Source organism: Caloenas nicobarica, chromosome 16 (genome assembly GCF_036013445.1).
Source record: "Caloenas nicobarica isolate bCalNic1 chromosome 16, bCalNic1.hap1, whole genome shotgun sequence".
Taxonomy (NCBI): Eukaryota; Metazoa; Chordata; class Aves; order Columbiformes; family Columbidae; genus Caloenas; species Caloenas nicobarica.
Window position 1 is genome coordinate 9,471,622 of NC_088260.1, and position 27,673 is coordinate 9,499,294.

General features: G+C 42.5%; 2 protein-coding genes across 7 annotated transcripts in view; one reads left to right on the top strand and one right to left on the bottom strand.

The window, feature by feature from the left end:
• Positions 1-798: 798 nt before the first annotated feature.
• Positions 799-16,444, bottom strand: KLHL22 (kelch like family member 22). Of its 2 annotated transcripts, none has more exons than XM_065646296.1 (7): positions 16,367-16,444; positions 8,215-8,467; positions 7,150-7,315; positions 5,771-6,489; positions 4,436-4,628; positions 2,979-3,212; positions 799-1,951 (listed from the first exon to the last, which is right to left on the bottom strand). In XM_065646296.1, exons 2-7 carry the CDS (start codon positions 8,439-8,441, stop codon positions 1,574-1,576), a joined length of 1,917 nt encoding a protein of 638 aa, XP_065502368.1. In that variant the 5' UTR covers positions 8,442-8,467; positions 16,367-16,444; the 3' UTR covers positions 799-1,573. The 2 variants fall into 2 exon arrangements, with proteins under 2 accessions (XP_065502368.1, XP_065502369.1); XM_065646297.1 differs by having other exon boundaries at positions 8,215-8,484; positions 16,367-16,433.
• Positions 16,445-16,775: 331 nt separating this feature from the next.
• Positions 16,776-27,673, top strand: part of MED15 (mediator complex subunit 15) — a 29,963-nt gene continuing 19,065 nt past the window's right edge. For 3 of the 5 annotated variants that reach the window (XM_065646259.1, XM_065646260.1, XM_065646263.1), the window contains exons 1-6: positions 16,776-16,895; positions 22,570-22,657; positions 23,839-23,890; positions 24,346-24,375; positions 25,581-25,796; positions 26,379-26,641. In XM_065646259.1, the coding sequence (XP_065502331.1) occupies positions 16,828-16,895; positions 22,570-22,657; positions 23,839-23,890; positions 24,346-24,375; positions 25,581-25,796; positions 26,379-26,641 (717 nt within the window). In that variant the 5' untranslated portion in view covers positions 16,776-16,827. Of the gene's footprint in view, positions 16,926-21,178; positions 21,197-22,569; positions 22,658-23,838; positions 23,891-24,345; positions 24,376-25,580; positions 25,797-26,378; positions 26,642-27,673 lie in introns of those variants that run through there. The other 2 variants (XM_065646262.1, XM_065646261.1) reach the window with 2 other exon arrangements.

Genomic DNA, 27,673 nt, shown 5'->3' on the forward strand with positions numbered 1-27,673 from the left:
CCAAGAAAAATCTGTCGGGCTTATTAAAAGAAGCGTGCAAATACTCTTGAATCTTTTCCAGAAGCCCAGTTTACTAATGCAGAGTCATCTAGCTCCATTTTGAAATCATCCTTTTCATAAACAAAATATCCCTATGTAATGGTGATATCCACCAACTTCTTCCATTTCTCTAAAGTAGCATGTCAATGTGCAGTGTATGTCGTGATGTGATGATACTTGACTAGTATCATATCATTCTGATTGTCACTCTGGTTTTGTCCTTTTCCTGCAATCCCGTTACAGCTACAAGACTTAAAAGCTTTCAGTAGTTTGTCATGATTTTTCTGTGGCACTGATTACTTCCTGCCCCTCCAAGAGAAAGGATCCTGTACTATTCAGGCATCGCACTGGTTCACATTTTAAATCAGCTTCTAAACTAATGTTAAACAATATGGTAGTCGGAAGCCAATTATTTTAAGGCCTCTTGAAGGATTTACTATGCCTTATCTTTCTCAGCTGTAGTAATTCTGTATTATGTTCCTGGCATTAGTTCAGCTACTGCAAGGTCTTGGACCAGTGTAATCTTCAATTCCTCTAGTTATCTCATTATTATTTTTTTTCTTATGCTGTGACAAACCAATTCTGCTCTCTTTATCCTCTTCTAAAGCATATAATGAAAGACTGAAAAAAATTGCCCGTCTTCCAAGCTGGTGAAACTTCACTGATGCTAATGTGGTACTATAGTACCTAATTAAGCTCAGTAACTTTCAGACTCCCATCATGGTTAATAAAACCGAGACAGTAGTTAAAAAGTTCTGACAAGGATTTATTAATTTATGCTTCTGAACAAATGTGTCTGACAGTTGAATGATGAGATTGCCATACTCTGTACAGAGAGTTTTTTCTAGAAATCTTCTTTCCACTGTGTTGACAGAACTTGCAGTATAGAAGTTCAGGAGTGGGTGTCAGTTCCCAGACTCTAACCCAGTTACGAAGATGGCTGCATGCCCAGATGAGATGAAGGTTCAGACTTTCTCGCTACTGTTCCTGTTTCTGTATGTTCAATCTTGCTGAAAACCCAATCAAGCTGTCTGACACCTGGTACAGGAGGGAGACACAAGGTGTCACCTTCCTGTGTTAAGCTGGCTAGGAGGTTTTATTACCAAAAAGAAAAGGAAAAAAAAATCTCACAAAGCTATTTCAAGCTAAAAGCCGGAAGGAAAGAAGCTAGTCAAGCTGAGCCTTCTGTGCCTTTTTTTTTTTTTTTTTCTGTCCATGCTGAAGGTTCAGAAAAGTCTCCTTCAAAGGAAAAGAACCTCTATACTTTAACTGGGGGCGAAATGGCAGTTCTGTGGTTACTTTAAAAATGCTGCTTTCTGGCAGGCAGGCAGATACTGACTGTAAGTGGCATTTTGTGCAGAACACTTGCAGACTGGCAGATATTGACTGTGAATGGCATTTTGTGCAGAACACTTATTTTTCAAACCTTTAAATACTGATTTATGTATATAGGAAAGACATATAAAATCTCTAAATATTTTCTCCAAGCCTTAATTTCTTCATTCACTGGCAAAAAAATAAATATTAAAGTTTTCTAATCTTCACTTGAATTGTCAAATTCCTCCCAGTCTGATACACTCATAACTTCCGATGGAAAGTCAAGGTGATACTTCACGCGATCTGCGTGCCATTCTGAGAACCATTTCTCTGTTTCCATTAAAATAGCCCTGGGCAAAGTGAGGACACAGGCAGCCATCCCAGAAATATCATCTTCCAACTGGGGTCCTTCCTCCCAACAGTCTCTCTCTGCATCGTAAATGTGGACGTAGTCCATGCGGATTCCTCTGTTGTGGGATCTGCCTCCCAAGACATAGATCCTGTTGTCTAAGACTGCAATTCCTGGCTCTCCGTGTCCTGCAGGAAGCGGACATACATTTGTCCACTGATCAGTGCTTGGCGTATAGCAGGCGACCTGTGAAAAAAAGAAGAGATTAGCCAAAGTTGAACTTGTATCTTAGTGACAAAGCCTGGCCATATGGCAAACTACGTAGGAAGCCATGCGATATCATCAGTCTTTTGACAGGGTGTTGATAATGGAGAGAGCATATCGCTGTGTAGTAGAAGTACAGTACTCAGCAGAAAAATCTGCACAGTTGCCATATAGCTTTGAATCACAACTTCTGACCCTGCTGCTGGGCTAACAGCTGTATGCCATTCAAAAAATGTACACAAAAGTGAAAGAGATGGGGACACGTGCTAATGTAAGCTCAGACATAATGCATCTGTTTGCATTAGGAAAAAATGTGCTGGAACGTACAAATATGACAAATCTGCTAAGCTGTCTCTGTACCATATGTTGAGAAGGTTTAGATTTCACTGGGTACCTAGTTGGATAACTGCTTGTCTTTGTAAGCACCTTTTTATCATTCAGATACATTAATTCTGCCATCTTCATTGGCTTTATAAGAGCAGTTACTTTTTGTGTCTTTTTTTCATGTCTCTAGCAGTTCTACAAGGCAGAATAAGACTCAAGAGAATTCTCTCCAGACATCACTTACCATCAGGTATTGTATATTTAATTGCATTATACAATTGCTATGTAACATATCCTTAATAACTCTGTCCAGCAATTACACATTGGTAATCCAAGTCTTCAACTTAGAAAAAAATGCATGTGAGAAGACAATGTAAAGTAAATTGAGCTGATGTGCTACTTATTGGGTATGTGTATGCCAGTGAATGTTATCTATCAAAGTTGTTTTAAAATTGATAGGAATTCCAGGTGCTGGAGCTTTAATGCTTTGTGGTTTAGGCAATGCGTTCAAGACAGACACCAGTAAATAAATCATTGCAATTGAGTGAAGGAGAGCAGGTGCAGGAGCTATGCCGGGCAGTTTTATTTGCTTACTTAGTAGGAGAAAGACATTATAACACATTGGAGTGCAAGCATCCATAAGAAAGACTCTTCCAGGAAAGACACAGGTATGACATGCTCTCACCTGGTGAACATCCCTTCTGTAGCCAGAGTCATTATTGCTTCCTCCAATCACATAGAGCTTTCCCAGCAGTGCAGCCATCCCATGCCAAGCTCGTCTCACTGGACCATCTGCTAAAACTTCCCAGCGGTCAGTCTTTGGGTCATAACATTGTAGCTCCTTCAAATAGTCTTCTCCTCTCCTCCCACAGGTAATATACATCTTCCCATCCAGTGCTGCTCCAGCATGTGCGTATACCTGTATCACCACACGGGAAAGCAAGAGGTTGAGGTCTGGATTTATGTATTTGTCCAAGTTTCAAAGTATGGAATAGATATTAAGGGAGTGACATTCTTCATGAATTACACAGATATCAACATCTGGAAGGATTTTCTTATAGACAATTCCTTTCTAGGTGATTATTCTGTAAGTGTGAATTTCTGAATTAAATACACTAGATTTTCTGAAGCTTCCAGAACTGCAGTGGGTTCTCATTCTTTATTGTTCCTTGGTTAGAAGATCATTCATACCATTACTTTTCTCCCTAGTCTACTTGGATACCTTTCTGTTTGGAGATTTTCCTTATACAGGCAGTATTATCAGGAATGCAAGTTATCCTACTTAGTAACACTCAACTGTATCTTAAGTCTTTATAAAAAGACTCAGCATTGACACACATTTATTATTTTTGACCTCATGCAAGCTGTTTATCCTCTTCTGCCTCTGCATCCCTCTTGTAAAATGGCGGTAATATTAAAATTTTTAAGGTGTCCTGAGATTCTCAATTGAGAGGCATTATGAAATCACAAATGTTATTTTGTGCTTGTCACTTGACCCAAAGTTTTTAAAAGGTGTAGTAGAAATCAGCATAGTTTCTTGAAAGATTACATAGGATCTTAGTTTTCTTCCCCAACCAAGAAGGATAAATGGTACTGGTGACACAAGATTGCTATTCACTCAAATATTTCAAATGAGTAATGGTCCTACGTTAGCTGACTGAGATGTGATTCTGCATCACATAAGGTATTGTGACCAGAACTTGTTACCCAGTCCCAGTTGTGTGTCCAGGAACTAAGCAGTCTATAGAAAATGATGTGTCTTCGTACTGGGGCATTATCTCTTCTGATCAGGAGTAAAGCATCTTGTCAAGACTGTGGCTCATAGTTTACCTGCCTAGGAGGAATGGGAACTTCCTGTTCCCAGAGGTTATGTGTTCAGTCTTGAATAATTGTAACGATTAAGACAATAAAGGTGCATGGGAAAGCAACAAGCAAACAGGAAAAATAAGCATCTAATCTCAAAATGGAATTTACATATATTATTATTCTCCGTTCTTGATATTCATTTATCCTATATACAGAGGCTACTGCTTCCCATGTGAATATCAGCAAATTTAAAGCTACACATGAGAAAAGCATTTAAAAAGATGAAATCAGGAACTGGGGAACTGTAGTAGTGTGTGTGGCTAATGCACTTCTTACCTCCTTCTTCAGAGGTGTCACATATTCCCAAGTGTTGCTTTTAGGGTCATACCTCTCCACTTCCCTCAAGTCTTCATGGTAATCTCGGCCTGCGACGGCATATATATAGTTGTCCACAACACAAACACTGAGGTCAGCGTGCTCTTGCTGCAGGGACTGGATCTGGAACCATTTGTTGTGTCGTGGGTCATACCTTGTATTAATAGAAGAATGGGATCAAAGAAAAGTTTTTCATACAGCCACAGAATCATTGCTGGAATACCAGACAGCACCACAGATGTGGGTTATTGTACTGCCTTTGGCTGAAATTGAGCTCAGCTTGGCCTGTCAGCATTTTATTACCAGCAAAGTTGTTTTATTCTATTTTTAGAAGATGTATTTTAGCTGATATAATCATGCTATAAAAGCCTCGGGTTTCCATTATCTTATGCACTGCTGTCAGGTTATGTATCAAAGTCTCTGTTTGCACAAAGCCATTCTACAAGGTAGAACAGTCTAAAAATAGCACAAAGACTGAATCTGGATCTTCAAGAGTCTAAGAAAAGCTAAAATATGTGGTGGGTTCTTCAATTCTTTTCTCCAAATATCTGCTGCTCAAAGTGAACCTCACGATTAATTTTCAGATGAAAATATCTATCTGGTTTGGAAGTTTTAGTTAAAGAGAAAATTGGTTTTGAAGAGAAACTATGCATGCCATAAAATAAGGGCAACCCAGCTAAAACTAGTAAAAATGACTACAATGTAAAGACAAAACGGTTTATATGAGTTTTGCGATGTAATGGGCATTAAGATCTAAAACTGATCCTTCCTGCTGCTCTTTTCCCTGGCACAGAAGCATATAAGAGGACCCTGGAATCCTGCTATTGTGCACACAAATTCTTGGTAATTGACCAATAACAGCATTTTGTTTAGAAATCATTTTTGTCAGCTAAACCCCTTTGTATTGGGACCAAAACTACACACAGAGGACTTCTAGAAAATACTAGTTCAAGAGCATCTAGACTATCTAGGGTTCTAGGGCATCCTAGTTCATTACTGCTTCCCACAACTTTAATACTTGCCTGCTTCAACAAGGCAGGAAGGTACCACGTGAAATGCTGTGGAATGAGGAGCTGTTTTTACCCTGTCAGGCTTGGCTTTGTCCCACAAGCACTGCTGGAAGCTTCCTGTTACTATGAGGCTCATTTCTTTATGTCTAGTTTTCTTTCAGTGAGACCCTTGCACGGTTCCTGATGTTTTGGCTGGCAAGCGCACAGACTGCACTACTGGCTTACTGACTCGGAGACGGGCAACAGGGTGGTAATAAAAAAACCAGCAGGATTATCCTTATCTTACCTCCAACACCTTGACTCTGCTCGAAAACCACTTACATTGTTGTCTCCACCAATTAAATATACAAAATTATTGAGAACAGCAATCCCTTGGTTGGACATTCTGGGAGCCAGTGCAGCTGTAAAGTGCCTCCACTCTCCCAACAAGGGGTTCAGATACTTGGCTTGATCACTGAGGACAATGGATGGCGTAGAATGCATCCCTCCAAATCCCACTACACACTGGAACTCTGATCTCAGCTGTGTCTGTGAGCTCTGAAGCATTGGCTGAAGACATTCATTCTTGTGGTACATTAATGCATCTGCGACAGTATCTTTTAAAGGACATGGACTTAATTTGTCATGAAGTCTTTGCAGGATCTGGGGTTCCATCAGAGGAAAACGAACTGTCTCAAGTAGCTTAAGGGGCTCCATCAGGGAGACCTGATCTGTCTCCAGTTGCTCTGGAGAATAATGATAAAAAAGTGCTCCATCGTAAACTTCAAACTCATAGTTAACCTCCAAACGGTTGCTGCTGAGAAGGGAGTAGACCTTCTGCAAGGGTAGCTGTCGGTACACTTGTGTCCTTGAGAAAGCTGCAAAGTTCTTCAAAATGTAGGAGTCCAGCTGATCACTCAAGTGTCTCAAGTCATAATGGTCAGCTAATTTGTATACGTCGAGGATGTTCTCTTCATCTACCCAGGACATGAGAAAGTCACAACAGAACTTAATGACTTCTGGAATCTGCAAGAGAGAGAGAGATCTTTCATTTCAGATGCTACTTGCCTCACACTCAAGACAGGTGACAGAAGCCTGGAATGACTCTTAAGGAAGTTATGCACAAGATGACTGCTCTTCTCCCAGTCTGATCACCATGTTCACTTGCACCCAATTTGCCTTTCTCCAGAAGAAAAGAACAACCCAACATGGGTGTGCAGATGAATATAATATAGATCTTCTGCACTTAGTGCAGAAACCTTAGTGGTCGGATTTCCTGTAGTGCCAGGGTCAGGGGAGGTTATGTGCCCATGGACTCAGTCTGGGAAAGATCTTGGCAGGCTTGAGCAGCACAACAATTTCTGAGCAGCAAGCCCTGTCTTTTGCCATAGGCCAGAGGCATTCTGTTCTAGGGAAGCTTTTATAAGCAGATCAGTGGAAATGAGTGCTGTATAAAATGAAAGTATATATAAGGAATAAAGTCATTGGAACAAATAAGATGTACATTGTTCCTACCCTTCCATAGTTAGTTCCAGTGGATACAGTATCCCAAAGAAATTCTTCTCATAAGACCCATGCTTTTTTCCCCCCCTAACCCTCCATTTAATGAGATATCTGTGTTTACTTTTTCCTTCACTGTTGCTTTTTTTTCTTGCTTCTTTTTTGTCACATCTCCCAGTACCTCACCTGAAGCTGACAGGCTGCAGCTAAGGTTTCCTGTACACTGTTCACACTGAGTTCCAGCTCAGAGGTATAAATGAAGTTCAAGATTTTACACATTGCGTTGTAGGAGATGCCATGAATATGAACTTCTTCTTGTTCCATCTCTCTCAGTCCTCCTGCAAACATTCCTCTGTAAAAAAGAAAATGGCATGTGCTGTGGCAGATTTGCGTTGAAGCTATATGCAGTTTGGTTATTTTGCATTGTCCGGGAACATAAGAAATATTCAAAAAAATAAAAACCTAGCCAGACGCTTTTATCGGATTGCCTCTTCTCTAAGCCACTATACAAAGAGTACAGGCCTTTAGGGTGTAATAAAGTAATACACTTCATTCTGCAAGACAACAGTAGGGGCCATGTGAAAGGTAGGATTCATGGCTGAAGGACTTACATACAGAGCCAGTACATATGGATGGTCAATGGGCAGAGGCAGATACTCTGTGTGTGGGGTAAGAGGGAAAAGAGAGAAACTTGGGACAGTAAGAATTTTTTTCTAAGCTAGAGCAGTTCTTCAGTTAAGAGTTTGTCTGGATTGCCTTGGAATTTGTTTGCACTATGAAAATAAAGTCAGTTCAAGCAAATTGACCAGGGAGTGCCTGATTTAATGGACAGCAGGTCACACTACAGGCACATAACAAAGGAGTGACAGCTTCCAGTGGCTTTTTGTGCATTATGAAATCATCACCACAATGGGCAAAGTCTTACAATGCTAAGGATATGTTAAAAGCCACCCAGAGTGCATTTATGCAGAATACACCTGTTCAGATAGGTGCTTCTCTATATATACCTCCAAGTACTACGTGCAGTGAATTTAGTGGAGGTAAGCTCAATGTGCAGGAACAAGAGCTTTATTTCTGTAGAGACATAACAGAGAGATGAATAAAGCCATACTTAGTATTTTGAAATACATTCAGCTCCATCTTATGGGTCTAATTTTACACCCAGGAGCCATGTGCCAAGACAGTACATTGGATGTTGCAGGCTTGAGTAACATTCAGACACACGCACATTACTGCTGTACTGAAGTGTACCTGAAATAGTCACAGGATGCAGCCAGAAGGATGCGATGAGCCTCAATAGGTTTCTCTTCCACTACCAGAACTACATCGAAGAGGATGCTGCTGTCTCGGAGAGATACCAAGCCGCTGAGCAAGGCCTGAGAGTGCTCTGCGCTGCGGTAGGTGTTGCTGGTGCGCTGCTGAAGGGAGGGCTCGAGCTGAGCTTTGTGTGGCTGAGTCAGCTCCTGGTCCTCCGCCATCCCAGGCAGAAATGCTCAGCCACCAGCTGTAGCAGAATGAAATCTGTGAGACAACAGAATCAGCAAAGGTTTGTGCCTTTTGCTTTACGAATGGTCCTCTGAACTCCACATGTAAATAAATCAAACCAACTACTCAGTCAAAGGAGAGACAGTTCGACCCTGCAGAAATTATTCTGACTCATGATACTGGAAATAGACAGGTGTATATCAGCACATCAAATTGCCACAACATGGTTTTTCAAACAGGTATTCTGACTTTTGGGTTTTCAGTCCAGGCGTCGGAGTATGTAGCATGTAAGGATTCTTTTTTTCTTAGCAAGAGTTTTACTTCCCAACCCATTACCAGAAAGAACCCCTTGTTTCCTTTGCATTTCTGCATAATTTATAACAAAGAACAAAACTGACATAATTTTTGCCAAATTCCAAGTAGGCTAATGTACTCGGATAACTTCGCTGCTATATAAACTGCACCTTCTCTCTTTCTCTTGATATTTTACCCAGAATTTGAAAGCTCTCCTCTCTCCCTGTCTTTGCTTTTTCATTTTCCTTAGCTGACCACATTTCCACCTATCATCCTATAAAATACTACATGAAACTGTAGGCTTCAAAGTGAGTTTCTTTATTGTGACAGCTTCAAGCTAGTATGCACAGCTGCTTTTCACTTCACTGTGGTTCCCTGCAGAGAGGGTATTTCCTCCAGTGTAGGCACTGTATAGGCCTATCCTGTACCTTTTCCTGAGGCTGCCATTGGCACTGGAGGAAGGTCCCCTGTGACACACGTGGAAACGTGTAAAAAGCTGTCTGGAAGTGATTGTGTTTCATGTCTATGGTTAAGCTCTCAGAATCTCATGAGTCCTCTTCTACCATCCTGTAATTTACCCTTTCCATTGTCTTTGAAGAATGTGAGAAGTTGTAGCAGTCAGAACTCATAGTCTCTATCCAGTTGTCAAAGCACATTAAAAAAAACCCCAACACATTAGCAAAAGGAAATAACTTGGCTGATATGGCTGTGTAAGACAGTTATAACAGCTTCTCGGCCAGCAGCCTGGGAAATAGCTTAGTGGCACAAGGAATGGTCACAAGGGGTTAGCAGCAGTCAGAGAAGCAAAAGCAGAACAAACCCAGCGAACTGAAACAGACAATGAAGAAAGGGAACCATTATTTAATTGTGCCAGCCATGGAGAGCGAATGCAGCATTGGAAATCTCTCAAAGTACTCAAGGTATTGTGTGTGTGGTCAGTGAGGAAGGAGCTTTCTGGATGACACCAAGAAATATGAAAATGTTTATCACTTTGCCTGAGGAAAGTTACTGTACACTGTCAAAAACAAAAGAAAGCTAGGTGGCATTGTGTGGTAAATGTGATGAAAAACAAAACTGAAAAAGCATGTTAATGGTTTTCTGCTCTTTGCCAGCAAAACCAAGACAACCAGCTCTAGAAGAGGAGCTCTGATAGGACAGCCTTCTAGGGAGCACAGTCAGGTTGATAATAGAAGAGAAACTATCCATCATCAGCTTTCAGTGACAAATGGGGCTGTCTCAGAGGTCTGCAGGGACTTTATCTTGCTGCTAGTTCTACAAGATATGGACTGGAATTATCCCACAACTGTTGGCAATAGGCGAACAAACCAGTCCTTCTAGCAGACCTGTGGTAAGCCCAGTGTGGTCAAACACAGATGCTTGGAGTGGCTGAACTATCCTCCGCAGCTGATTTTTGGCTGGTCAACAGCTCAGCCAACAAGTATTTTGCTTTATTAATATCTTCTGAATTTTGGCAGCCCCTATTTCTTGTCCTCAACTTCTGCCCCTTGTATCTTGGCTGTCACTGTCTCTGTAGCAACCTGTGAGTATTTTGCCATCCACAGTTATCTGCTTCTAACCAGTTTGGGGTGTGTAGGTTGATAGCGATGACTCTGTGTAAAAAGGCTAGAATGCTATTGAGCAGGTACAATGTACCTGGTCTAAAACTTGCCAACGCTCATAATCTCTTTTTGTACATGGATACATGAAGTTTCTCAGTTACATTGTGGCCACTCAGAGAACCTCTATGCTGTCATGTGTACCTCCCTACTCTCCTAAACAGGGCTTCAAGGCTTATAAATAAATATGTGTGTCTATTGTCATAGTTTTAACCAATACTGACTACTCAAGAAAAATTCTTGCTGTAGTGATTTTCATTAATTGTTGCCAATATATAAAATTGCAGGAGAGTGCTTGTGGTGTTAGTCTATGATGTCTGACTGACATAGGTGGTTAAGTCCTCTTCTTTGAGCTAAAAGTCAAGGAAAGCCTCTTAACTCCTACCTAGGTAGTCTTAGGAGCTGGTGGAAAAGACCTTTAAGACAAAGAAGTACCGTCAAAAGGCTTGTGGGGGGTGGCCAGCAAGATTCATTTAGCTGATTACTGAGTGTGCTCAGCTTTGTAATAGCTGTACAAGGAGCAGCTGGGGTTGGGTGGGAAGTTACAAAGAGTGGTTGCTGAAGCAGGGTTAGTGGGGTTCTTTTGTGGGCTGCTTTGAAGGAAAAGTGGGGTGGTTTTGGTGTTTGAGTTTTCCAGATTAAATGTGCTGTGCTTGGTGAGCTGATAGTTTTGTGTACTTCTCTGAGTATTGTTCTAAATGCTGACTACAGATTTGTTGGGGAGGGACATTGGAGTTAGTACCTTGCTTCTCAGGTTGTGTACACTGTGTGCTTTGTGCCTTTGTTACTGTCTAAAAATCTGGTAGCCCAAACAGTGGAAGTGCGTCATTTTGTGTGGTGTACCAGTTGGGTAGGGGAGAGGTGACTGTTAAGGTATTTAGGAATTGTTACGACTTTTAAAGGTCCATCAGTCTTAAAAATGGCAAAGAAATTTATTAAATAACCTCTGTATATTGTGAGCTGAAAATAATTCAACCCTGTCTCCTCAAACCTTTATTTTGCTTATTAAAAAAAGGCAAAATGTAGTGCAAGCGGTATGGTTCTGAATGGAGAGACAGGTTTGTTGGGTCTTTTGCATGCTGCAGAAAACCTTCTGTTTACTGTTTTTCCTTCCTAACTGCTTTGGAACTTTGCTGGCTTTTAGGGCTTGAGACACCATTTTCACAGGCTGGAATTTCTGTCCTGGTAAATAAAGGAGCTGTACGCAGGCCCTTGCTAACGTAAATGCACAGTCCCTTGAACTACACAGCCAAGTTCCCTTTGTCCTGAGCCTCTCTGCTGTCAGCTTCTTGCTTGTAGGATGTTCGTCAGTCCTCTCTGTCCTTTTATTTCTGTTATTGAGAAACTACCTCTGTGACTGAGCCAAGTTCTTAGAAACCTGAGTAATTTTTTTTTTTCTCTCATCTTGTGCAAGTTTCTCTGTGCTGGTCAGCTGTTAACAGGGGGATTTGCTGGCTGAGTATTGCAGGACTGACCCTAAGGTGGAAGAGATGAGGGACCCTTTCTGTTCATTGTGCTGCTTTAATGGCAGCGAAGCTAAAAAGTGTTGTCCCATGTGTTGTGGGTGCTGTCTCCAGAAACAAGGGAAGGCAAGTTCTTGTTCCAATCACTTTGAAACTGCAGAGAAAATCAGACTAGAGATTTTCTTAACTGGCTGTACAAAGTATTCAAGACTGTAGATATGTTGGTTTGCATTTGTGTTTTAGAGGACAAGGGTTAAGATAATGATTAGTTTTAGGGTATTAAGATTGAGTGCCCAGTACATAAAGAGGAAGAAGGCATATGAGCTACTCCAGTAAAGAACATTTTGGGGAGTGGAAATTCATATGGCATACAACACACTCTTCCTCAGATTGAGAACAGAGTCTTGCTTCCCTAAGAATATACCTGTGTTGTACCTGGGAGCACCTCCCAGCAGCTGGGTCAGGGCATATGTCCTGGATGCATCCTGCTGCCATTATAGATATACTCAGCCTTTATTCTCTGGTGAGATATGCACTGATCCTGTGCTTTAAACATAATGTAGATAATTTACAGTGCTGAAGTCTGTTATTGGTATTGCGTGGTATGAAACAAACCTAGACAAGTATTCAGCCCTTCTGTGGCTAGCATCCATGTCATACAGTGATGCTTACTAGTGTGTGGTGTGTGGGTGGGTTGTTTATTTTGTTTTTTTGTGCAGTTGTGCTGACAGCTTTGATTCTCTACTGTAGAGAAATGGCTGGATACAGGAAAGATTATCCAAGTTAGTTTCTATGGAAACTCAGACATTTTTGTATTGAAGAGCTCATGGCTGTCAGTTATATCTCTACAAAGAGGTGTTTTATGCAGATAGTGATATTTTCTTGTGCATCAGCTGTGCCCAAAATAAACTAGAGCTTCCTGGTATCAGGTATCCAAATCTGTTTAGCTTACTGCCACATGGACAGGTGGTTCACGTTTGCGGGGGGCGGGGGGGGCGGGTCCCATGCTCTCTTAGAATTGTGGAATAATTTAGGCTGGAAAGAAGCCTGGGAGGTCTCTAGTCCAGTCTCCTGCCCAAAGCAGCAAAAGCTTCAAAATTAGGTCAGGATGCTGAGAGCCTTGTCTAGTCAAGTGCAGAATCTCCAACTTTGTCAATAACTGGAAAACTGGGTGCTTAACCATCAATTTTTTTTTTCTTCTTTATCCTGTCTGAATTTCTTTTCCTGCAATTTGTGACACTTGTCTCTCACCCTTGGCACTGTGCCACAAAGAAGAGTTTGGCTCTACATTTTTCTGTACCTATTAGATAGTTTAAAAAATGGCACCTGCTCTGCCCTTAGCCTTTTCTTCTTTATGTTGAACAAACCTTCTTGCCTTGCATGTGCTTCTATCTCCTGCCCTGCATGGTGGTCCTCTACAGAACTCACAGGCCTGGCATTCAGCTTTTGTGGGCTTATAAGTGCCGAACAGAGCAGGAAATAATAATTTCCCATGACCTGGCTATGCTTTTGCTAACACAGCCCAGTATGAAGCCGACCCCTGTTGGAGGAATCATTTTTCCACTTGGCTGCTCATCAGGATGCTCAAGCTTTCTTCTTGCAAAGCTGACTTCTAGCTAGGCTTGTCTCCAACCTGCTCTGCTATGTGGAGTTACTCTGATCCAGGTGCATGACTTCACTTTTGCTATTAAAATGTATGTGGTTACTCTTGGTCCATTCTTGAAGTTTGGGGGACCCCTCAGCTGCAGCTCTGTCCTCTTTCTTGCAGGGCATCTTCTTCAGAGCTTTTTCCTAATGCAGGGCAACCAGTGTGGCTTGCTGATTGTGATCCAAATAGATTAGGCCATTAGAAGGCTTAGTGCATTGAAGGAAGTTTAAAACCTGTGCCCTAAGGCTTCCCACACCTTCCTCTCCCCATAGGGAGTAACAAGAATTAGGATCTAAGCCAGGCTTCAGCTGAAAACCAGACAGGAGACAAGACTAGAGCAAAATGCTATGATAGTTATGCTGACTCTCAAAGGTTGCAAATGCAAATAGGCAGAACCTGGCTATGTACCAGAATTTTAACAGGGCAGAGGGCACGCAAACAAATAGATCAACTAGTCAGGGCACGTGCAGAATAGGGAGGCAGCTGGGTGCCTGCCAAAATAGTTCAGAACACAGATGTGATGCCACAAACAATGTAAATTAAAAGCAAAACTAATGTTCGTGCTAACAAGTGCAAATACTGGAATAATTCACCAACTATATCATAATTTGTAATAGGCACTTGTAAGACTGTTTGCTACATAGAAGACAATTGAGTTACACCATTATGCGAAGATAAGACTTAAGCCAGTTTCATGCTTTTTGAAGAAAATGGGAAGAGCAGTAAAAGAAAACCAGCAGCTTTGCCTCAGTGGTGCTTCTTTCAGAATGATCCTGCTACGCATTAACATCTATGTAAAAAAAAAAAAAAAAAAAAACAAAACCAAAAAAACCAACCAAAACTTCCTGAAATACCACTTCACTTCAGAAACCTTCTACAAATACAGGAAACAACCCGAACAACTCATGTTGACTAAGGCCCCCACAAAAAGAAATGCAGACATCTGGCAGTATATAATATCTCCATATTAGTTTTGATTACTTATCAAATGATGAGATGCTTTTGCTAGGTCTATACACAGTCACTAATGGAAATGTGCAAGCACGTCACTCTGGGCTGCATTTCTGAGCCATTTTCAGTTTCTAGCATTAGTAGTATACTTGAAGTGTGGGAGGAAACCAAAAGGTGTGGTTTGGGAAACAGCTTTTGCAAAGTACACCATCTCACAAATTTTGACATTCATTCCTTCCAGCAAATACCTGTGGTGGTTTTTTTTCCAAGTTATTTCTAAGACATAGGGAGAATAAAACATCTCATATTTAACACATCTATGGCAAAGCTCACATGAAAGGTATCTATATTTAAAGATATAGATATTCTAAAATATCTTTTCCCCATGAACAGTAGCCTAACCTAAAGAGTATGAACTTTCTATCTTTAATATTTTGCCATATCCATGAGTAGTTTCGAACTCGCCCAAATTCACAGAACTGTAAAGTTTTCTGTGGTGCATTTTTGGGATGTGGCCTGTGGCCCAAATGCTACCAAGAAATTGTGATAAGGAAAACATAAATTCAATACAGTGCTAAAATGCTTTCTCTTATGGCTTCACCATATTTTTAAAAGTTTGAATATATATTTCTAGTTTTGTTTTTCTTGTTCCTAATTTTGAAACAAGATCTGCCTTTCATCTGAGTCTTTCAATAGTGGTGTTCTGGTTTGGATGGAGCAGCTGCTTGTCTTTGAAGGAAGAAGAGTTACCCAACTATAGTCAGGCAGGGAATACCTGCTTACCCTAAAAACAAGTGGCCTCCCATTAAGGCTCCATCTTTTTGCAGAATCAAGGGGTAGTGCTTAGTTCTATGTCAAGAAAGCTCTGGTAAATCTGTGAGGAATATGTTCTCTTGACAGAATTGTTTTAATTATTCCAAGAACTCTTAGAAAGCCCCTCAAAAATCCTGAAGTCTTCTATAACAAGAACAACACTTTTTAAAAATTAATCTTCTACACGATCGAGTCCTCTCAGTAATAACTGTTCCAAAATTGACAGTTTATAAATTAGCCAATGTTCCATGAATCTTGAGAGACTCAGCTAGTTGGTAAGACCTGAACTGGCTTTGCTGAACTGTTTAAACCACATAATGAATTTTTGGGGAAAAAAAATAGAAAGTAATTAATTCTGTGCCAAATACAACAATTAAGTGACCTGGAAGAGAGCAAAGGGTTCTTCCAGCACATTTCAGCTCTGATTTCTTTACCAAACATGAATTCATTCTTATTATTCACCACATTAATTTTGTTTCTGCAGGGATCCATGTTTTTTTTTAGTTTCTTCCCTGTAACTTACCCACCTGGAACACAGAATGAGGGGTTTTCTCTGCAGGCAAAGGCAACTTGGGAGTTGCCCATCACCAGAAGAGACAGCCTGACTCTAGACTAACCCTGTGATGAAGTGGTGGAAGCCAGTCCAGGCACACCTGGGGTTTTACTTTCTCTTCCCCCGTTGCAAACGCCTTTGCAGCTCCTGGCACCCGCCGTCCTCCCGCCCGCTCATCCCACCCCCGCGCCGGCGGCCCGGACCAGGGACGCGGGCCTTGGCCTCGACCTCGCCGGGGCGTCCTCGGGCACTTCGTGCGGGGCTTGGCCTCAGCCCCGGCCTGGCTGGGGCGGCCTCGGTGGCTCCGTGCGGCTGCGGGGCTGCTGGGGCCGCAGACCCCGCACCGGGCGGCCCGCTGCCCTCGCCCCCCGCGCCCTTGCCCCGGGCATCCCTGCGGCGGGCAGGGGTAAGCGGGACACCGGGACAGGATCCTGCATGCGGCCCCAGGGCTCGCTGGGCCCCCCTGCGGGAACGGGTAACGGGGCCAGCTGGGGGAGCGCCGCCTCCCCGGGAGCACCGGGTGGCCTCCCCGGGGGCCTGCGCTCCCTGTCCCCGCTCCGCCGCCGCCCCAGCCACCTACCGAGAGCGGCGGCGGCGGCCTCCGCCAGCGGCTTCCGCCTTCATGTGCGACCCGGAAACCACGGCCCCGCGCCTGACGCGCCCGCCCGGCGAGGGAGGGGCGGCCGGAACCGGGGCGGGCGGCGGGGGCGAGAGTCCCCAGCGTCACCCAGGCGCCCGCCAGCCCGACGGGTCCCGGCGGCGCTGCCGTGTCCCTGGGCGCGGGTGCACCCGGTCGTGCGCCGGGCTTGTCACCCCCGCAGCGGGGCCCGGGGCTGCGGTGCCGGTGCCTGGGGCGGGACTACATTTCCCAGCGAGCCCCGCGCCGAGCCGGAAGCCCCCGCGAGGGTTTGTCGCGCTCGCGTGGGGACTTCATTTCCCACAAGCCTTCAGCACGCCGGAAGTGGGTTCGCGGTGCTTCCGCCGCGGCGTGCGGAGGAGCGGCGGCGGGGAGCGCGGGGGGCGGCAGCGGCGGCCGCAGGGATGGACGTGACCGGGCCTGAGACCGACTGGCGCAGCACCAACTTCCGGCAGAAGCTCGTCAGCCAGATGTGAGTGCGGGGCCGCGGCCCCAGCGCCGGGTAGGCCGCAGGCGGGTCTCGGCCGCTGCCAGAGGGGCTCCCGCTGCTCCCGGGGCCGCCCGTGCCCGGGTGGTGTCTTGTGCCACCCGTCCCCGCGCCTCTGCGAGTCCTTCCCAGTCCTCACCTTGCTGCCTGGGTTCGTCCGGCGTTTCCTCTCCCCCGGGCCCTTCCGCCGCCCCGCTGTGCGTGGCTTCGTTACCCAGATCTGCTCCGACCCTGTGCGAGGGGCAGCCCGGCTGGTTCTTTGGCGTCGTTTCTCTGAACCTCCTTCCCTTTCACTTTCCTCTTCCCCGGGAATACCGGCTTCCTGTCCCGCTGGACAGCATCTGCTTTGAGCGCTCCGGCTTTGGCAGCGTCCGTAGCGTTGCCAAGTTTGACATGTTCCGTCTTATGAAACCCACACTTATTATCCTGCATCTGATTTTTTTTTTTTTTTTTTAAGGCAAAAATGGAATAAAAATGTCAGTGACTTAATGTTTTGGTTATTTTGGACGGGGATTTGCTTTCTCACTTCTAGAGCAAACAGCATCATAATTGGCATCTATGTGATGCTTAAAAGGCTGTTTAAAAAAACCCAAAGTTCAGCTTATTGCCTTTTCAGTTGTCCTTGGTGAAACAATCACTTTACTTGAATTACTTTGCTGCTCTGCTTGTTCTATTTTATGGAAGGCTCTTTTACCCTACAAAAGATGGCTATTACAGAAGTGAAAGCACTGTTCAGTGCTTCTGAAGTAGTGTTGAAATCCTTACTTATGTATGCTTAAAAAGCTTGGTCTTGCATTGCTGCTTATGAGAGTCAATATTTGAAAACAGACTGTCTTTTTTTTATGGTATGTAAACAGTTTACACTGTTTAGCTGTATGTGGTTTTACTGCCTAGCTGTGGGCTTTATTTACAGTATTGTTTCAAAATTAAACTGTTATGATATTATTTAAGGAAATATGATAATATGTGTCTGTCAGAGCCGTGCATACTATCTTGGTGTTCAGAACTGATGTTTTGCTTTCTAAGCTTTCTGCAAAATCATCACTCTTGTTAGATTAATCCCTTGCTTTTTCTTCTTCTCCTCTTCTACTCCATCAAAACAAGCAAACAAAAGTAACCTTGAATGCTGTGTAGGTTGTTTCTAGCAGTTACAAAAATACACTGTCTTATATATATGTATATCTTCCAGTTCTTCCTGCAAATAACAAGTGGTATTTCTCAAGGCAAATATTAACACTTGGTCTTAAAATTTAACTTAAATGTATGGAACCATTCACATAACTCATTTTGAGTGCCTTTTTACGGCTTCTGGATACAGAAATCTTAATTTGTTGCAATTTGTTAATTTGTTCACACTTGGGTTTACTTTACAACACTGAATTTAAGTTTTGAAGGTTTTTTTGGGGTTTGTTTTTGAAAGAGTGATGTTATGTGGAGGAACATTTTGGGGTGCTGTGTGGTATCCTAGTGTGTGTGTAAGTGGTCAGTGTGTATGATGTGGTTGTCACTGAGAGAATGCTGCGTTTGGTGACCTAAGAAGCCTCCTTCAGTGGTAGGTTGTTGCGTGACTGCAGGGCCAAGCAGGACTTTCAGACTGTTGCAAGATCCAGGAAAGCGTGAGCTCAGATCACTGAGTCAGGCAGTAGCTTTGGCTTCTCCCAGGTTGTTCCAGGAGACAGCGATGATGTAGGAGTGTGACTATATACTTGTGCTTGCAGGGCACCCTTTTATTCTGGCCCTTATAGGGAGCAGGCGCATACTGGTGCCTTGGGAGTCTGGTGCCTTTCCTTAATATGTTTTTAAATGTTGGTATTGCCTGAAGGACAAATGTGAACTGGGTTGTTGTGATGGTAAACTCAGTACGTGGTTTTGTAGGGTTCCTGCTCCAGGCTCCTTCTAGGTAGTGTTAGAAGGGAGTCGTGTTGAGCGTAGAAAAAGGATGTAACTTAAGTAGTGTGATGGTCTGTTAATTTTGTGTTCAGTTTTTTGCTTGAGGTTTTGAAATACGTATTCTCACTTAAGCTAATGGTTCAGCTAGGTGGGAAGAAAGAACATGTGGGAGCAGAAATAAGGCTGAGAATGCAGAGAGCACGTGAAAGGAGGTAGAGGTGGAGACTGAGGAACAAGCAGGCAGGAGATGAGTGGATTAGCTAAAGTTTTTTGAGTGATGAGGGGAAAGAAAAAAGAAAAGGAAAAATCATCTGCATTGCTGGTCTGTATGAAACGGTTCACAAAACCAGTTCATAAAGCAGCTGTAATTTTATATTCCTGCCTAGGTTGTCTGATGAGAATTCAGGTAAAAAAGGCCAAGAAGGCAGATGTTTCTCCCTTCCTGGGATGGTAGAAAGTGAGGAGTTAGTTTTAGAAAAATGACATGACCGTGAACTGAAGAAGCTACTGCCTCTACAATACCTCTCCTTTCTAAGTGTTCGGGTTGCCATGCAGTGAACCTGATGGGGAAATTTCTGAAAGTTAAAAATAACTCAGGAAAAGCGATTATTTTTAACCTGGGTTGTTCTTCAGTACTGCTGATGGCACAGCCACACAGACAGGTGTACTGGCATAACTTGGAAGGGAGGCTTCTTTCCTGGTCACCTCTGCTGGAGGATGTGCTTGTGTAGCTATGAAAGAGTGATGCCATGTGTAATGGGAAGGGTTGTTTTTTAATCACTGCAGAACTGGAAAGAACAGTAATGCTAGAACAAGACCTTAAGGAGGCTAGACAGTCCTTTGCTTTCCCCTCTGTAGCTGCAGGTGGTGTTCTGGGGACCAAGGCCCTTCAGGCCTCTATGTGTTCTGTCAAGCAAGTGTGAATAAAGTCATGTGGATGATTCCTGGTTGGGTGTTCTGCTGGTCTGGGTCGTTATGTGGGTATTCCTGCAGTGAGGGCTGCTATTGATGAAATTCGTTGTGTCTGATCTGTAACTAACAGAAATGTTGTGTGGGACAGCATCATGTGCACAACACCAAGTGTTGGAAGTTTAATATATTTGTTGGTGTTTACTTGGAGGCTTTTAAACCTTGGAATGTGGATAGATGTGGCTAATGGCTTGCCAGCACGCTTCCCCCCTGCCCCGGTTGTTGTTTTATGCAGGAAAGGTTTGTTGAACCGAGTGTCGTAGTGATCAAATAGTCTATTTCTTGAAGCAGCATTTGGTGATGTTCGGTGGCTTGATGTGGTGTTGCCCCTGGAACTCATTGTCCTTTTGTTTCATTGGAACAAGTGATTCATGCAGTGGTGGTGTGAACTGGCCAGGGGAGCTGGGACAGTTTTGAAGAACGTGTTTTGCAAGTTTTTTCAAGTAGACCAGCTGGCCTGAGTGAGAGGTTGCGTGGTGTTGGGCTGGAAACAAGCTTATTGGGAATGGAGGGGGAATTCCCGCAGCTGGTGCTGATGTTGAATGCTTTGTCTTGTGAAACTGCAAATTTGAGTGTTCTGCATGAAATGAAAAAGGCAGAGTTTTAATGCACATCTTATGATGTGCTTAGTAAGTACTTATGAGGCAGATGAAGGTCGAATTGGCTGGTACCATCGTGTTCTTAGAGTTTTGTTGAGTCTGATGTTCTGCAAGGATGTCGTACATTATTTGGTATCCTTAAATCTGTGCTGAAGCTATGGCTTTTCTTTTTTTTAGTGACTTTCCCAGTCTTTTAATGTAAATATTCTTATGTTGATTGCAGATGAATATGTAAACAAAGAACAAGTTGTGTGGTGGTTTTCTTCCTCTAGTCTAAATCTTTGGAATGCTAGCAGATATGACATGGACTGCTTGGAGTGGCACTATTGGTAATGCAGATGTAGTCATTATAAAATGTCTTTTGTGTTCTATAACATCAAAAGGAAACAGTAGATACATATAAAAGTAGATAATTTCTTTGCTGTGGTTCCTGATACCACACTGATCACTGTCTGTATCACTGCCACTTAGTACTACCTACATGTTGCGTCCTTTGCTTGCCTCTGCATAATCTTTTTCTTGTCTTTCTGCATACGCCTGAGAAGCTAGGGAGGGTTCAGAGAGGAGTGTGGATTGAGAGGCAGCCTGTCTGGAAGGAAAAACATTAAGGAAGGGAGGTGTCAAAGAATTGGATATAGCTTCTTCCTCTGCAGCAGAGTTCCTTTATGAGCAGCTCAGTTTAAGGCTTGTTTCCACATGGAGGAATAGTTATTCTGCACTATGTTTGGATTCTGCTTCAGTTTAAGTAACCATTGTCATGGATAAACCTCATTTTTTTGTGTCTGCCAGACCCCATGAAGAAGTTATGATGAGAGGGCCTTACAGCAGGTAGTTATATTCCATTGTCTGCTACTTTGCAGCCTGCAGCACGTTAGCTGGATGCTACTAGTTTGCAAAGTCAGGCTGTGAGTTGTGGCAGCCTAAGCTCCTGCATTTTAAGGCTCCAGCCTCTGCTCTTCTCCCTTCTGTGGCTGTGTTACTGAGTTAATTCAGGAAACGGAACCAGCTTACGGCTCATGCAAGCACCACTGCTGCTGCATGGGTGGTGCTGGAAATTCAGGAGGAACAGAACAGTCCCTCTGTAGGCTGGCTGCAACTTTCAGGGGTCACTACCCTACCACACATGTAGTGTGGGGTAGCTGCTCATGCAACAGCAGTTACTGGGATATAAGGTGCTGAGATATTAATTACAAGGTGAAAGTATTTCCTGGTAACTTGTTTGTGGAATTAAGGCTGTAGCTACTGGGCTGCTTTACAACAGAACAGGTTTTGCAGTGAAATGAAATGTTTCCAAGAATGAGAATGACCAGAGGATTTGTGTAAGGCACCTGAGTGAACTCCTCATTTTAGGATGGCTTTACCATGTTGCATGTTTCACAGTTGAATTGCTTGCTACTTTTTGATGTACCGAGAATACTCGTTTTCATCTTGCGTGTTCAGTATCCTATCCAGAGGGCAGATCTCCATCCAATTTCCCAGAGTTGTGATGGAGAAAGGACAGCAAGTCTGGTAAATGGGAAAGAAGAGTAAAGGAATTGAAAGCTTTTTATTACCAACCCAGTCGTTTTTTTTTTTTCCCCCTCAACTTTCTGTCAACACGTCCTTCTTTTCATCTTATTGCTTCATCTCTTGCTTTTGTGTTGATTGTCTCCTCCCTGCCCATCACTGCAGCTCTGCTCTTTGCCCCGATCGATGCTTCCACTTGTTATTCTCACTCATTGGTCAAACCTCTATGCATTTAGGCTTTTAAAAAAAATTTAATTCTTCCACCTTGTGTTTAGAGAATTCTTTTGCTAGTCAGGCTCAAACCCATTGTTCTCCAAACATGGATTACATTAATCCTGTGGTTCAGCTTTCCTAAAATGAACAGGTGCTGGTATTTTGTCAAAATAATACATCAGGTGGTAAAACAACGACTTGTGTAGCAGCTGTTCTTTGATTTCTGCAAAGAATATTTGTGTTGCCTTTTAGAAATTAGTTGGCTTTTTTCTCCATAACTTGAAGACATTTTAAAGAGTGGCAATTGTAAGTAATGTATGTTGTGTTTGGTGTGGGGTTTTTTGTTTGTTTTTTTGTTTGTTTGTTTTAATCTACAAATGGGAGAGGGGTAAAAAGCTGTTTTACAAATCTTCCTAATTACATAAAGTATTTTCTGATGTGCTCGATTAATACCCAGCCTTGTTTTTTCCTCTTTTTTTCAGTGATGAAGCTATGAGGAAAGCTGGTGTTGCCCATAATAAATCCAGCAAAGATATGGAGAGTCATGTGTTTATGAAGGCCAAAACAAGGGTAAAGCATCTCTATTTGTTTCCTGAGGCTACTAAGGTGTCAAAAGAAGTTTGGAACTATGCACAGAAACAGCAAACCCAATGCACTTAGTTAACTGTCTCTGCTTAGAGTACAGTGTTACACAAAATTTCAATTTATGTATGCTTCTCTTAGCCTGAGGGGAAGTGAGGTGTTCTGCATGCAATAGATGCATCAAACTGGACTTCAGTCCAAGACAGCTTTGCTGATGCTGCAGCATTTAATGTATATATGGAACCACACTCAAGTCTTATCTGAAGACTTGCGTGTAGTGAATTGCATAGAATTTCCTTGACGTATGGTGTAGCACCATTCTTTATGAGCAGTGTGGTGGTCAGGAGAGACTCTGAGATATCAATGAAAAGGCTGCGCCAAGAGCAGGATGAAGGGAAGTGCTGTTGTCTCTGTGAAAGTCTGGTCATCATGTACAATTCTAGACTATCCCAATGTAAACTTCTTTCCTGGAGTTGTTTTATAAGAAATTGGATACTGTTGCTGTCTCCAAAAAAGCCACATTTGAGATAAAACTTCTTGGTGAAAGTTTTGTAAAACCGATGTCATAAATATATGGCTGCTGGTGACATCATTACTGGGGTGGTGCCCTCCCAGCCCTGGGCAGTTTCTCTTACACATTATGAAACACACTAATACGATGCTGCAAAGAACATTTGTCTTTTCACTTCTGATGCTTCTATCATATGTTAGTCTTCAAAGTTTTTAACCTACTTGTAATACTAACTTATCGTAAAAAAAAAAGTTCTTGTAGTATGAATGTTCAAGTACTAAAGTAAGTCAGTGTACCAAGTAAGCAGGTTCAATCCTTAAGAAAAAGGAATTAGAGTGGATAAGAAGTGGAAAATGGGTATATTGGTTTGTAATTATGTTCACATATCGTGATCCTATTAGTGTGGCTGTCACAAAGGTTCTTTCCAGTTAATTTTGTGGTTTCTTGGCCATCTTGTACCATCAACCACAATGTCCTGTTAGTAAAAATGTTCGCACTTAGTTAATGAACAGACTGTTCCTTGTAAGTGAACTGCTCTGAAAGGCCGAGAGACATTGTAAAGTAAAATCTGTTGTGTTGAGGAAGAATATTGAAGGATCAGAAGGTCATAGCTGCTGGTTTTATTTCCTATGGTAAAGTACTCATTTTTCACCTTTAGGAGGAATATCTTTCTCTCGTGGCCAGACTTATTATCCATTTTCGAGATATTCGTAAGTAGTTGTTTGATGTGAGGTTCTTTTGTTTGTTTTGGTTTATTTGTGTGCTTGTTTTTTCCTCCTAGTAATGTGATTGCTTATCCCATCCTTCCAAAAAAAGTACATTTTAGGGTTTGTATGTGTGGTTCTGCATGTGACTCTTCACAAGTTGCTTTAAAAATTTTTCTGTAATATACATGTTTCATTTCAAAATACTGTTTCTTTTAGACATCTATCTAGAATTGAAAAGTCTCTGAGAAATTATTTAAACCTACTACTTTTTCCACCTTCCCATTTTTTTCCTGTATTTTTGCTTTCTTTTCATCGTTTGTGTAGCATTCTTGTTACCAAATTGGCTTAGGTTAAAGTATTTTTTTTAATACAGTAGACAGTGATTTTTAAAAATTATTACGTGAATGTATTTATTGTAGAGAGTATATCTAAGGTAATTAATTGTTCTTCCTTTGCAGACAATAAGAAATCTCAAGCCTCAGTCAGTGGTAAGAGCTCCTTTTTTTTTTTTCCTTCCTTTCTTCTTTTTTTATTCCCTCCCCCCTCATTTCTAAATAGAACAGCTTAGAAATCAGGGCTGTGGGGTACTAGGGCTACGAAGGCTGTGGATTCCCCAGCTGGAATATTAGGTAGCATGATAGTCTTGAAGTTGTTTAGTGATGAGAGTGACAGACTTGGGCAGTGTTTTGGATGTAACACAGAAGACTTGTTTGTGTCCCTGTTTGTACTTCTGTTAGCTCACAACACTTAGATTCTTGAAAGAACAAGAGTGATTGAAAATAATCTGCTGAGCAGCCCAAGTTTTGCCCTGGTACCAGCTTTGGGTTCCTTAGTGTGTTACATTAGAGGCAGCGCTGTGTTTGTGGGGTGTATGCACTCTGCCTCTGGCAGAGCTCAGATCTGATCATGTCTTCTGCCTCTGTGCTAATTCTTACAGCCGTGGATGTTAGGAACATAGCATGATCATCTATTTTTATCCCCTGTAGGTTGAATATGCAGCATCTGCAATTAACATCCAGCCTAGACAGTTGGAAATTATTTTATGAGTATTCTTAAGAAAGAGGGGATGTTGTGGTCTGTACATAATTAATATTGCTTCTGCAATAATGTGTTTTGCCCTCTTGAATTGCCATTCCCTCTTTAACTTCACTTTTCTGTGTGCCCAGGATTCAGATTATGACAATTGTCTTGAAAGGCACTGAATTTACCCACTCAATCAATGTGATGTTATGGGGGAAACTGTATAGCAAAGTCCTTCCTCTGGTCTGAACACTGCTTCTCCGTGTTGATCTCAGGAGAAAGAGGCCAATTGGATCCACAGTGGGACTCTCTTCTTGGGTTTTGAGGTTACAAGCTGTGTATCCACGTGGAGTTTTGTTGGCAGCTTGTTTTGACTTGCATACCAATTCAGAGGTGGCTAATAAGTTCCTTTTCTCTAATGTATTTAGAATCTATGTGGAACTTCGTAAATCTGAGGAACTTTAAATAATCTCCACGCTATTTACAGAAAGGCAAAGATGTACCAGAAGGCTCTTGTGGTCTCACAGGCAGAGCAGTGAACATTAGATTCTCAGGGTATTGGATCTAATCATGGTCTGATACTGACAGGTCAGAGGATAGATGATGGAGAACAGAGGATTTTGGGGAGACAATTGCATGGCTGGCTGCATATTGGTAACTATTTTCTTTGTAGATCCGATGAATGCCCTGCAGAATCTAACTGGGGGTCCCCCAGCAGGGGCGCCTGGAATGGGCATGGCTTCCCGAGCTCAAGGAGCACCGATGAGTGGGATGAGTGGCCTTGGTCCAATGGGGCAACAGATGAGTCTCCCGGGGCAGCAGCAGCCTCCTGGAACCTCGGGAATGGCCCCTCATGGCATGCCTGGTGTCTCTACAGCTACTCAGCAGAGTAAGTGTTTGGTTTGCTTCAGCCACTGAAATTGTTACATGAGCTTTTCAGTCTTCTCCACAAGGAAAGGGTGCTGAAGAGGTTTCATGCTTGTGGTGAAATCAGCCAAGTGAGCTGCAGGAAGAATTGATTTCAAATACTGCTACCTAATGGGACAAGTGTCTTCCTTAGTATAGTAAGGAACAGTTTAGCTGTTGTGTGAGCAAATGCTGCTTCATCCTACAAGCTGTCAACTTCAGACCTTTGTTTTTGTAGAGCTCACCTATGTTTTCTATGGGTACCATGCTTCCTGCTGGTGTCCTCTGTGCATATTTTGTCTTGCACATTTTTACATTCTTTGCCTAGGTTGCTGATTCAATATAGGCACTGAGAATTTGAGGTTGATAGTAGGAAGTATCATTAATTCTGCTGTTAATGTGCCTTATCCATTTGAGGAAGCAAAAGTACAGGAAGCAATGTGCTGCTTATGAAGAACATTAATACACTTTATGGATTATCTTCAATTATTGTAAGTTATACCAGGTAATTGTCTCTTGCACTGTTTGGGTCTCGTGTTTTAAGTACAGTCTACCTTCTTTTTAGCCCAGCTTCAGCTTCAGCAGATAGCTCAGCAGCAACAGCAGCAGCAACAATTCCAGCAGCAGCAGGTGGCTTTGCAGCAGCAGCAGTTCCAGGCCCAGCAGTCCGCCATGCAACAGCAGTTTCAGGTCCAGCAGCAGCAGGCAGCAGCAGCTGCAGCAGCCCAGCAGCAGCAGCAGCAGCAACAGCAGCAGTTGCAAGCCGTCCAGCAGCAGCAGCAGCACATGCTGAAACTGCAGATGCAGCAGCAGCAAAACCAACAGCAGGTGATGACAAACAATTACAATGGCAATTGAGGTGCTCTGTGTTGAGTGACTTGTCCAAGTGAGATTTGACTTGCAGGGAAGTACTGAATATCAGCCCTGCCTGTTATTAACTTGTTTCCACTTGGGATAGGGCTTCAGTTTAGACTTGCAAGTTAATTGGCAACAATATATTTTATCCCAGAGGAAACAGTTAAGGGTTGGTTGCTTTTTATCTGTCACAGCAATAGAGAATTAAAACTTTGTCTCTTTCTATTTATAAACATCAGGATAGTCTTTCATTCTGACAAGAACAAGCCTGTGGGCAAGAGCTAAAAGTTCTTGTATTACTCTAGAAATAATGGCTGTTTTGTCATTGGGTAAGTTACAAATTGCCACTTTAAAAATGTGTGCTGAGCATATCATATATAGGTGTAATCCTTAGGCACGAAAGTGGAAGAGGAAACTTCAGCTTTCATGCTCATGTGCGGTTTCTGGTAAACAGCAATGCCGATGCAGGCTGGTTACGTTCGAAGAAGTACTTTGGAGCCCATTTGTACAGGAGAGGCTGACAGACCTCATATTTGCTTTTTGAAAACTGTTTTAGCAGTGATACAAGCTTGTAATATAGAGACCATGGATATGCACTATGTAGAGCTGAGATATACGAAGAGTGACTGTCGTGGATGGATTTATACATGGTTTTGATTTAGCAGTAATTTGAAATTTTTTGAGGTAGATCACAATTTTAATATATGATTTCTAATAACACTTAATCGATAGCTGATTAATAAAGCAATCCAATGGGATTTGTTATAACCAAACCAGCAACTTGATTACACATTCAAGAATGGCGAGGGCCACCCTATACTTACAAAAGGATAAATCAGGTCACATACACATAGATACGCACACAGATATATGGATAAAAACACATATATACAAATTTATAAATCACACATGCGCACATTAATCCATGCATATTTGAATATATGTGGAGGTATACACATGGCCGAAATTTCCCTCTTGAGTTTAGCAAATTACTCACTTTAATGC